The sequence below is a fragment of the Pterocles gutturalis genome, unplaced genomic scaffold (genome assembly GCF_000699245.1).
Source record: "Pterocles gutturalis isolate BGI_N339 unplaced genomic scaffold, ASM69924v1 scaffold45160, whole genome shotgun sequence".
Taxonomy (NCBI): Eukaryota; Metazoa; Chordata; class Aves; order Pterocliformes; family Pteroclidae; genus Pterocles; species Pterocles gutturalis.
The window spans coordinates 1-12,536 of record NW_010144953.1 but is presented as its reverse complement, the minus strand read 5'-3'; the positions used below and the strand labels follow the sequence as shown (position 1 = coordinate 12,536).

General features: G+C 42.3%; 1 protein-coding gene across 2 annotated transcripts; it reads right to left on the bottom strand.

Moving 5' to 3' along the window:
• Nucleotides 1-9,092, bottom strand: SDCBP (syndecan binding protein (syntenin)). Of its 2 annotated transcripts, none has more exons than XM_010085236.1 (8): nt 9,013-9,092; nt 6,206-6,284; nt 4,116-4,225; nt 3,656-3,814; nt 2,687-2,862; nt 1,589-1,760; nt 1,367-1,458; nt 1-526 (listed from the first exon to the last, which is right to left on the bottom strand). In XM_010085236.1, the coding sequence occupies exons 1-8, from the start codon at nt 9,061-9,063 to the stop codon at nt 472-474; spliced, it is 894 nt and encodes a 297-aa protein (XP_010083538.1). In that variant the 5' UTR covers nt 9,064-9,092; the 3' UTR covers nt 1-471. The 2 variants fall into 2 exon arrangements, with proteins under 2 accessions (XP_010083538.1, XP_010083539.1); XM_010085237.1 differs by having other exon boundaries at nt 9,031-9,063.
• Nucleotides 9,093-12,536: the final 3,444 nt, after the last annotated feature.

The window sequence follows — 12,536 nt, the reverse complement described above, 5'->3', positions numbered from 1 at the left end:
GTATCTACTAGAACAAAAAATTAACTAGTATAAGCCATACTTCTACTCTGCTATTTGAAATCTACTCTTGCAAACAGAAACCAGTAAAAATACTCATTGGTCTTAACCATACAAAGCACAGCATTGTTCTGGGTAACAACATGTTACTCTGCAAGTGCTAGCGGGTTCCTTTAGTCGCAATGGCTTAGAGTAGTAACAAACTAAGTAAGAGACCTATGAAAAGAAGTCGTAACACAATTGGAATTTCACATTGGTCAAGCATAAGGCTACAAGTTTTACAGTTTGTGAATAAACAAGGTATGTTGAACTGTAACATTCCCAGCCATTATAGATGCAAATGCTCGATGCAGCATGTCTTCTCTTAGACTCCAGAAAGGCTCATGTGCAGAAGAGAGAGATCACTGAGTAGAACAGCCCGAGTTGAGTGGAATCATCATTATATATATGTACACACACACACGTGATGGGAGTTTAGACTTCAGGAACGGAGTGATCCATCAGGCTCTTCATAATGCTAGTCGCCATCCTAACGAAAAGGAGAAGGTGTTCAGTTGTGTAAGACAACTGTAGAAGACCTCTAACGCTTCTGATCACTGCACCTTCGTCACTGTTAGCCCTGTCATACAATTTAAAGGTTGGCCCTTTACTCCACCACTTTTTGTAACAAATATGTTACTATAGAAAAGCTGCACCAAACTGCACCCCATGGTAACTCAACATTTTGATTAGTAACTGAGCTGCGTTATCAGCATCTTTCATGATGCAGGCATGCGTGCAAGCCCAGTAGCATCACACGTGAGGGAAGGAGGGCAGGGGAAAGGGGACTGTCACGACTGAAACCTGCTTTGGAGAAAGAACATACCAAGTGGAGGAAAAAGACTCTATTATACCTGAAGCATTATTAATTTATAGCAACTTCAAAAACATTTTTGCAGGACAGATTTAGCTGTAGAAAGCCAGTGCTGCCAAAGGATTAGGAAAAAAGCCAACTATATCCCGCCAAGAATCGTGTTTACATCACCAGAATGAGTTGCACTAGAAACAACAAATACGTACGTTATCTATGTGTTTGTACGTTCTTGGAGACTCAATTTTAGTAAAATTATGTTTAGAAGAGGGTTTTTCAGGAGAAAAGGCAAAGGAACATCACTAACACGTGAGCAGTTTTAAAAAGAGAACCAAAGCGCACTGGTCTGACTAAAGCATCAGGTTAAGCAGATTTTCAGACTCCCACCACCCCTTCTCCAGCCTTCACGTTAAATTTCTAATTGGGTCTTATCACGAGTACACTTTATTTAACCTCTGAAAAATAGTCCCCGTCAACTTGACTATAATTAACACCAGGGCTGCTCTGGTTTTTACCTACCTCTTTATGATATACTCATAAATACTGGAAGGCATGACGGTAATGGTCACTACATTGCCAGCTGTTGCCAAGATGTCTGCAATCTGAGGGTCCTGTTATTAAACAAGAAGTCATACCTGCATTACTCAAGCTGACATATTATAATCCTTTTCCTTCTCCAAAACAAAATTACTGTACACACACAAAAAGCTCACAGCTATTCACACCCACTACTCATTTTACCTTCAATCCAATTACATTCTGGCCATTAATTTCACAGATGTTGTGCTCTGTAAGAAGTCCATTTCTCGCAGCAGAACTGTCTTTCACTATCGAGGTTATTTTTCCGTTCTTGAATATGAAACCAACATGCCCTGTGCTGTCCTTGTGCATAGTAATAATTCGTTCAAAAGGCCTGTAAGTACAAGAAATTTAAAATGTTTTCATGTCTACTAAACCACAGAAAAGAGCCACACACGCTTTCAGCATCTTGATTCACAAAAAGTACTTGTACTCTAAGAGACTCACATATCAACTACAATGAAAAACAGCTGAGTTTAACTGAATTTTCTTAATATTTGCTTTTTAATCTCTTCTTTCCAAGCTGAAGTCACTTGGATATGTACACTTGTATATAAACCTTACATATTTTCCCTATTCTTTGGATATTTCACCATGTGGATTAAAAATTAAAAAATCCATACAACACCCACCACACCAACCAACCACAAATGGCCATTAAAAATTAAGTTTTGTCTACAAATGTTACAAGGTAGATCAAAATTGCAGTTTTAACAACTACAGGTAGACCACAGGATTCTGGAGTCCAAAGCTTCCTCAACGACATTCCTACTGCTTCACAGGCAATAAACTTTTAAATTGTGTCTTAAAGAGCTAGTAAATCCAGGAAGGGGCTGGGGAGTCGGGCACAGAAGTGGTCGACAGAGCAGGGGATCTACTCCCACAGTATTTTGATTCAATACATGATAGAAATAGCTGCCCTGAGAGAAGCAGCCTGCCCTCCACACCATCAAACTTGGTTCTTAAAGAACACTGGAAAAGCTTCAAGACATGTATCTCGCTACATCATGTATCATCTGTCTTCTCATAGACTCATCACACCCAGGCAAGAGGTGTGCACTGGAAGTTTACAAGTATTTTGGCTGTTATTTTGACTGTTCCCCACAAAAGGGAACATTTCTGAGCAACTCTAATAGTGAAATACATGGACAAGGACTTTTTTTTCATGCCTGCAGTGCTGCTCAAGTGAAAGACACAAACCCCCCCCCGAGTTCCTCTGAGAGACTGATAACAACAATCTGTATCTGCAGCTGGCTTTACCTGTCCCGAATGATCATGGAAATCCTTTCTCCAGAAGCCTGTTTCAAAACTTTATGTGCTTTATCAGAACTCCATCCCGCACAGTTTTCACCATTGATCTGCAGAACTTGGTCCCCGAACCGCAGCCCAGCGAGGGATGCTGGAGAGTTTGCCTGAACTAACTGGACAAATATGCCCTACAAAAGAGAAAGAAAAAAAGAAAAACACTGAGGAAGTTCTACCTTAAAGATGAAGACCAACGACAGAACACACATTATGCTTTAAAGTTTCCCATTTTCTATATAATACCAACCCAATGGACAAAAGGATTTGCTCAGTCCGTTTCTAGGTAACTTGAAGAGGCTGACAGATAGTTAATGCTAGAATAAAGTTAGGAAGTAGGCGAATCTGTTCTGTCTAGACTTCTTGAAAGCATATCAAGACAAACTGCAAATAATACCTTCGGGGGGGGCGGAGGCAAAATTTAAAGAAAATAAAACATGTTCCTCTAAGAAAACCTCAGCATTTCCTGGCTTAGGAGAACTATAAAAAGCACTTTAAGCCTTCATGAAACCTCAGGTACAATTTTTTAATAAAAGAGAAGCTACTTCTATAAGCCAGGGGCACTTCTCTACACACTGCTGAACTTTGTGCTGCCCAGTGTTTGCACAAAGACAGAGACAAGAAGTCTTGAACTGCTAACAAGAATCACTGCAGCTCTGCAAGGACAATTTCATGCTCTAAAGCAGAAAAAAAAAATACAAGTTTTGTTCAGGTGTTATAAAACATCTGGAAGTAAATTGCTGCTGTAAATTGAGATCCTTGTCCAGACAGCTGGAAATCTAGTTACTGATCTAATGAAAGATTTTAAAATTTGGATAGTGGATAAGCAAGCATTATACAAAAAGACAACTTTGCGACTGTACACCAACTTCACTATTTAATCCAGCAGTAAGATCTCTATAAGCAAAAGCAAGCTTCTATACTTACATTGTCAACAGACTTAAGGCGAAGTCCAATTTTGCCATCTTGATCTTTACATAAAATTGCTTCACGGATGCCTTGCTTAATTTCTGCTCTGCGAATTCCAATATCATTTCCAGTCACTGGAGCTACCATGTAATTAGTAGAAGGTCGTGTTACCAGTTGCTGATTAAAACAAAATACCCAGACAACTTAGTTACATCAGTTTATATGAAGTTATATTTCAAAAGGAAAAAATAAAAAAAACAACACACAAATTAAGTCACAACACCAGCAGTCCCCACTCCCTCAAACACTGGAAATACACTGCTCAGTTTTAGGACTGGAGAAAAATAGACACTGTCAGTTAAAAGAATTCATTTATCAGTCAAATATGGTACTTAAGACAAACAGTACTCTATTATCTAGAATGCTAGATACATAGTCAGCCTTTATACTTTCAAAAACACGCTTGGCTGGTACCTACACCCTGCGGCTGCGGAGCTGCTGCCACTGCCAAGTTCCTCTGCACCTCTTCCTCATTGAGGCTCAGGCCCATGTACTGAGAAAGTTCTGGATACAGTCTGGGGTATAAGCCTACAGGAGAACAACAAAACATAACAAACCCGTCAGTACACTGGTTGGTTTAACAGGACAAGTAGTTACTGCTTTCATAGGTACAATTCTTGCAACACGACAAAACAAACACAGCCCTTCAAATATCCAGCAGAAGATCCCTCTGTGCTCAAGAGGAGCAGCATGCAGGCAGCAGGACAAAAAAAAAAAGGATTCAAAAAGAACTGACAGACTTGTCAGACCTTGAGTCAAACCACTCTGGAAATAAGACTGATCTTGCTCTCGACATTCCACAGATAATTAACTGGTGCCACTTAACAAGCAACAGTTACAAGAACTCTTAAGAGTTCCCATCATTCTCAACAAATCGGTGGGGACAGAAAAGGCTTATTGGAAAGCAAAGTGGTGCAAGGGATGGCCTCGGAAGCAAGAAGGCTGCAGGTTTTCATTTACAAGTGTATAAAACCAGCTGCTTAAGAATCCACATTTGGCCAGGAAAAGAAAGTAAGTTTCCTGGGAAGGAACAAAGGTCATTGCAAGGTGAATTCCAGTATAAACAAGAGACTTTTTTACTCCTTAATACTTCCAGTGGTCATGTTTGCATGCTGCTTCACATGAGAGCTGTCTGATCTTCATTCCAGACTGATCCATCAGCTTGCAGTTTCACCAATATTGATTAATAAGCTTTTAATAAATATTTATTCTATTTTCGCTATATTAGACACAATTAACGCTCCAGAAGTCTTCTACAGCTACTGAATTTCTCTCTTTTGTTCTTCATCAAAGACCACAACTCAGGACACATCTTTGCTGGCTGTATTACGTTCTCATTCAAACCAGAGACCTCCAAATAGCAGAACACATGCAGAAGCTCTTGATACTGTATATTCTCCTGCCTCTGCCAGTACAGAGGTACTCCCACCAGGTTTGGCACATCCTGTGGACGGTGCAGGCCTCCCTTCCTTTGGGATATATTGAGTGATTAATCACCCTTCAGCCACACACAGCTCTGGAACAATTCACACACAAGGTGATGTCAAAATTATGTCATTTGGCCGGCACACACAAAGATTGCAAAAGAATTCGAACTCTGGAGAGCAGGAAGAATGTCGCCAAGAGCAGACTGCGGAAGTAAACTTAAAGCTGGTGTGTGAAGTGAGGCCAGGTAAGCATCTGTTCCTGGTGAGCTACCCAAACTCCTGTCTCAAAGTCATCTCAGACACACCAGTCCAAGAGAACTGCAGACAGCTCCATCCACTAAGCTGTAACACCTGATCCACCAGCATTCCTGACAGCTGCTCCAGCACTGCTGCTGGCCAAGCTGGTGCGAGGTCTCCGGCCTTAGTTCAAGCAGAACACACCAACCCAGAGCTCTGAACTAAAACATACCTGTGCACCTTCGTGGATGTACAAGTGCAGGGGAGAAAAGAAAAAATGGGTGCAAGTCATTCAGCTTTAGGTTTGAGGGATTTCCCACTACACATTTGATCCCAAAATCCTCTAGAAGTTTTCCGTTGATAGCCTGACAAGAGTAAGTTCTACCTTCCTGGGGACTTCTCTGTTAACAGAGATTCATGTTTGTTCATTCCTAAGCAAGCTCATACGGAGAGGAAAGGCACTCAGACTCATGCTGCTCTCAAGCTTACAAAAATACACTCAATAAATAAGGACAACTAAGTTTTTGAGGTAAGAGTTAAAAAGAGCTCAAACAGTACCAATAGCAGATCTTATTATGTTAGGCTCACTTGGAAAAGATTCCTAAAAGTTAGGAGAAGGATTAGTGTTTGCCACAACTTCCTTGTATAGGCAAACACTGGTTTTTTGACTCCTATTGCACCTCTACCAAGGTGGTTTCGGGCGAGTGGGGGAGGATGTTGGCCTTCCCAAAAACGCAGGGTCTCACCCTTAGTAAAGAGGATTACATATTTACAGGTAGTTTGGACTGTACTGTAACTTTAGGCTTTCCACAACATTAGGATACTATACATTGCATGAGCTTACCTCCATCGTGAGGAACAGGAGAAGCAGCTTCAGACAATATCGCTGGATTAGCTGGGTTTGAAGAAAAGGCAGTCTGAGCCTAAGAGCAAAGAAACTCGCATATGTTATCTTGTAAAGAAAAATGTATGAAATCTTTATTAAGCAGCCAGGAGACTAAGTATTCTGTTTCTTCTTGTACATGCTAGTTACTATTCATCTCAAAGCTCTGAAGTCAATCTCTGGCAGTGTTTTTTCCAGCTGGACAGCAGCCATTTTTATCTCTTCTCCATTTACAGGCGTTAGTCATGACTTCTGCCACAGTTACAAGTTCCACACAGTCCAATGCTACTAACTGAACACCTTCTGAAAGAAACGGACCTTCTAAAATGATTTTTCTACAGAAGCTGCCACCACAGTGACCACATTAAGTTTAGTTTCTATATCGCTTACTGACAAATCTATTAAAGCAAGTCGGTTTCCTTCCTTCTCAATACTTCAGCCACAGCTTTTTTGGCATTGTGTAATCACGACCAGTGAAAAAACACTGCCTTACAAAGGCTTGTTCAGCAAGATGGAAATACCTACCCCAACAGTCTTCCTGAGGTTGAATGTCAAAGGTGGGGGGGAAATTACTAAATGCACAGCAAAACGTTATGCTGAACAGGACAAATAAATCATCTAACGTAACGTGACAGTCAAATTGCTTCATGTTTTTAAGGAAATCATGCTTAAAAATAGAAGACTTCATAGTCTTGTATTCTCCAGGAAGTTGTTTTCAGAAAAAAGTCTCAGAGCAAGAATGACTCATTATTTATCAATACCAGACATATTTAGAACAGCCTCCAACTCAAATGCTGGACAAAAAGAACAGGTTAGAATATTTAACGTAACAAGTCCATTTTCTTTTTTTAAACCAGCAGCAACTTTAATCTCACTCATTTATTCTGGATACATGCTTTGTCTTTCAGTAAGTACTCTGCCCCCTTTCTCCCAAGAGAATTTTACAATGCATTTTTTGGGAGAGGCAAATAATTTAGCCTTTGCTACCAAAAATATCAGTGAAAATGGAATGGCTTACTCTTGAAGTAATGTGGCAATGACAGTATTTCCTTCCCCGCTCTCACAGCCATACTCAGTGGACAGCCCACTACCCTCCTAGTTCCCGCTACGGTTGGTAGGAGTGAGATGCTGAAGGGCAATCTTCCCCATCAATGATGGCAACAGGAACGCCCAAGCCTCTCCACCGGGGATCCGCAGACAAATTCTCTTGGCTCTATCTCCCTTCTCTTCCACCCCCAGATGGATTTTCTAATAGTGACGTCCCACTGAACAACTGAACTTGGTGAAATCCCGATTTAACCTTTGAGTGGACAGTCACCTTTAAGTGTGACAGCAAGCACGTGAACCGATTTCTAGAACACTGACCTTTGAGCTTACAGTGTCATCAATGATTAACTTAACAATTTGTTATGCTCCCTATGGAAACCTCTACACAGTTTACTCTCCTGTCTATGAAACACCACAAGGGATTAGAGGTGTCACCACACGAACAAGGCTCTCTGCCCAAGTTCATAAACCCTGCTGAGTGTACGGGCAAGACAACATACAAGAGGAGTCTCTGCTCTATAAAGTGGCAGAACATGTATCTGTATTTCAAGGTTTACATAACTCAGTACAGAAATACCCTACTTCGATTTCCTCTCATCTTCATTCAGTGGACACAAAAGTTAGGCAGCAGAAGGACCACACTGAACATTTTTAACTGTAACATAGACACTCCAGCAGCTGGTCTTTAACCGGCTGAAGTAGCACATTCTTGACTCCAGGCAATTTATTTTTTTTTTCAGTTCAGCGTTACCCGACTGTAGATAAAGGACTTTGGCAAGATAAGAAGAATGGGGTGGGGTAAGCAGATGGGATGAGGAGAAATCCCAACACAGCACCCACAACGTCAAGAGCCCAACCCCACACATACAAACCCAGGTGAGACTGAGGCACGCCACTCTGGGAAAGCACAGGAGAGTTAAAAAGCTGTTCTGTGGAGTTTGTCTGATTGCTTCCCAATGAGAAGGACAAAGACAGCAGCAGCAGCCACCAGAAAACACAGTATAAATCATTGCTGCTGTCTGAACTGTGAGGGAATCCAGTTTAAGTTTAGGGAAAAAAATGCAAGATAGGTAAAATGCTGAAGAAAGCAAGGAAACTCCTTATAAAATGCTTTCAGATGGGAGTTTTTATCCACTGAAATGTTTTTCATTATTTTGTTTCACAAAGCTACTTGTATTCTTACACATAAAGGGTTTTACACAAATGTGATAATCTTGGAAGTACTGAGAGAACTGGTCACTACCATGAAATAGCTAGAGGACAAATCTGTGATTCCAGATGGCATTAAGAGAGCCAGGTTTTTTGTGTCCAGCTGACCATGAAAGCTTTCTGCCACAGGTCTGGAAACCAGGAAAGAGACACATCAGGTTTATTAGTTCAGTCAATACCTATTCATCACATCAGACCTGAAGTATGAGAAGAGACTGACTGTGTTTGTCTACTTAAGACCAAGTACCTCTATTTCAAAAAACCCAAACTTATTAACACATTAAAGACAAATGACTATAAAGAGTATGTAAAACAATAAATATATCCAACAGTGGTAAAATAAGCAATAATCAAATTACATCAAGCTACAAAGTAAACCGTTTATGTTTCCCCTTTTAGAGTGCAATGGTGAAACAAGTTCTCATCTACAATAAAAGTCTCCCCTTCCCTGGATTAAATATTATCAGATATATTATTACCACCAAAACTCATCTTATTAAAGCCTACCATACCTGAATAACTTTGTCCACCTTCAGATCTTCCAAGGAAGGGTAGAGGGACATTTTGATGCAGTCTCACTGGGTAGAGGGAAGACAAAAAAAAAAAAAAGGGGAAAGGAAAGAAACAACAGGGTTAGCCACCAGAGATATTTACTTAGGACTCCAACTTAAAAAAAGAGAGAGAGAAGGAAAACAGACATAAAGCATTAAATAAGTCATCTGTGACCTACAAGCCACTTGATCTGCAATCTGCACGTCTTAACGCTACAGATACCTGGCACTGCAGGTAAATTCCATTAAGATTACCCATTTAATCTATTATCAATAATAGCCTTTGCATAATAGGCTTTATTTAATATACTTAGCGTGGTCAAAGTTTAGGTCTCAATGATGAGAAAGCCTACACAAAGGAAACCATTTCACAACAAGTATTGCAAAGACAGACTTCAGGAGGCCAGGATGCAATGATGATGAGGGTTAAGAGGAAAAAATCTAATCACCCTCCTCCCAGCTGGGACAGTATTTTATATACAACCCTGGAAGCTTTCACTCTGATCTCCAAAGTATCTGAAGACTTTCACGAGTTCTGATGTTCCAGTAAGAAGCCACTAAAGAGAACTAGCTTTGCATGTCCATTTGCAACACATTAATTGCAGCAAGAAACCATAAAGCAGCCAGATTCAGCCCGTGGTGAGTTTCAAAACACACCAAGGGTTCACCCTGGCTCTCATGTGATGTTCAGAGAGTCCTGTGACAACTTATCAGGAAGTAACAGGACAAAAGAAGCCAGGGAAAGAACACAAACAGAGCCAAAAAACCTACTTCACATGATCCTCCAGGGGACCACACTGAGAGCAGCTCTGCCAGAGCTGGGCACCCGAGGCTTTGGGAAATCTAATTTTCCAGGGCTCCTGCACTCACATTCTCACAGCGGTCAGCTGAACTTTTCAAAACCGTAATAAAACATTTCACACCAACAGATGGGAACATTGTAATGAGGGGGGGGAAGAGGGACAGGAACAGAAGACAACAAAATGTGATACAGTTTTGGCAGTTATACAGGGCACTGAGAACACAGTTAATGTGGCAGCACTATTAAAAGCTTTCGGTTCATTTTCTCATCCGAAGAGTAGTCCAGAGGTCGTCATTAGTGTAACAACTTAGCAGTAATTCCAGACTAAAAGTGACACTGCACAAATCCTTGAACTACAGCTTCTCTAGGTACAGATATTAAGTTGATTTTTTAAAAAGCCACACGCATTGATGCCTGATGTGATATTGCAGTAACACAATAGATGTCTCTTCATATTACACTAAGGTCATCAACAGCTTTTCTACTCGTTCAGCGGAGTGCCCAACAGCTCCAGTATCATATCAGACTACAATTAAAGCTTCAAAAGTCATGCCCTAAATGTGACAGAGATCTGAAACTGTGAGCACGTGGCCAGTTAGGTTATAATAATTAACCGTCACTGACACGTTTTACTAATTATTGCACCTAAATCAACCACAGTTGAAGCCTGGAAGCTTTATAAATTGAACATTCACATTTATAACCAGCTTAAAATTCTGTTTTAATCCAGCATTGACCTGAAGCAATCAAGTGCTTTTGCTCATCCAAAATGGGTAACAGCAAACGCAAGCCCAAGCCCAGCAAACCCCTCACTCGGGTAAGCAGCGCCCAGACGCTATGTTCTGCTGCTAACACCAGTCAAGTCACACACAGCATCAGACTCGCCACCTACTCCTGTACCACGGCTGTCCGGTGTTGGTCCAAGCTCTGACCCCCGTGCAAAGTCAGCACACCCCCAGCAGCATGCAGGCACAGCCTGGAGAAGAGGGCAGGTCAAGGACAGCGCGTTTCCAAAGGAGTCACCCAGTTCAGGTCGATGAGGGAAACAGGAGCAGCAGCTCTGACACACACACAGCGGCAGACCACAGCACAAGCTCTGCTGCATCCCTCATCCCAGTGACCGAATTCTGCGCGGCAAACCCCAGTGTGCTGACACCTCTGCCAGCTTTAGTTCTCCTCCACAGACCAGTCTCACTCCGCACGCAATTACTGGTGATGTTTGTCACAAACAGGCAACCTCAATCTGCCTCTACTTCACAAACAGGATCATGGTGCTTTCTGTAGAGAAGCATTAGCGAAGCTAAACATGTGTTAGTTCTCAGATCACGTACGACGACAGCATCTTATCCTCCCACTTTCCAACACCCCCAACCACCTCCTCCACAGCCGAGAGCTCCCGAACCCAAGTGTTTGTCACTGCTACCAAGGAGCTGCTGGGCTAGCTCCCTCCTTGTAATCTCACCAGTTACTATTTTTGGTTTTCCAACTAAAACTGTCACCACTGTAATGGCATTTAGTGAGTTTGTAACTTTGCATACAGTATTTTCAATTTCTGCATACAGTATTTTCAATTTCTGCACAGGCAGCGGTAAAACAAATACCCCTTGTTTGGTAATGTGAGATCCAGAAAAATACTGCATTTCATTTAAAATATGATTTTTTAATAACAACTGCCGCTGTCGGGGGCAACAGATACCACAGGAAGAACTCGTCCACAAGTATTATTCACAGTACAGACAAGAGTTTCAGCAGGCGCTGTAATGGCTTTACGAGCTGGGGAGTGTCTCCCACAAAACGTGAGACTATAACCTCCTTTCCTCTCTAAAATCTACACTGACACCATAATAATTTTCCTTGATCATTTCCATATTCCTGTGTTTCATGAGGAACACAAGTGTTTAGGAAAGTAAAAGTGAACACCAAAGGCAGAACGTGGAGCAGGAGGGCCAGCCATAACCCCGAGAGCGACCCACAAAACCTACCAGCGAAGACCCCTCTGCATTTCTCCGTACCCTTGGCTGGGAAGTCCGACCGACAGCGGCTGTCAGCACGTCCCACTAAGCAGATCATGTCTGCCAAAGGGAAGTGCCGGGCCGCTGGCCAGAGACCCATGGAAAGGCAGCACTCATGACACCCTGGGGCTGCCAGCTGGAAGGGAGTCATCCCGAATGGCCCTTGGTGGCAGGGCTGGGAGAAGACAGGTTTCCCAACACCTTCTCCAGGTTGGAAAACATGGAGCTGAAGACAGCGCAGGAAACAACTGAACACCCACTCTGGCCAGCTTTTAGTGACTGCTGCCTCTGAGAGCACCAGCAGCCCACACCAGGGGAGGGAAAAAACCAAACCAAAGCAAACCACACCACCCACAAGTGTCTTCTGCCTGTGGCCCACGCAGATTCCAGCGGGACACAAGGCCAGCACCTATACTGAAACACTGGTTTCCACTTCCAGAAGTTAGAACCTTATGAACCCCCCAAAAAATCACCTTTAAAGCAGATCCAGGACAAAACCTCCCAGAGGCCAAGACATCAGGAACTGAGCAACTGCTCTGCAAGATGCGTTCTTCCATAACAACTCAGCGTTTCCATCCTGATGCATATCTAACAGGCCCCTGAGCAACTGCTCTCATCGTGCACGGAGCTCTGAGAGCTCCTGCCTCCATTTCAGAGCCGAAGCAGGGCTG

Excerpts from the sequence above, each read along its gene's own strand:
- SDCBP (XM_010085236.1), bottom strand. The coding sequence starts at position 9,063 with ATGTCCCTCTACCCTTCCTTGGAAGATCTGAAGGTGGACAAAGTTATT. Across the intron at positions 6,285-9,012 it reads AGGTGGACAAAGTTATTCAG|GCTCAGACTGCCTTTTCTTC; the intron begins GTATGGTAGGCT and ends CTTTGCTCTTAG. Across the intron at positions 527-1,366 it reads TATGAGTATATCATAAAGAG|GATGGCGACTAGCATTATGA; the intron begins GTAGGTAAAAAC and ends CCTTTTCGTTAG.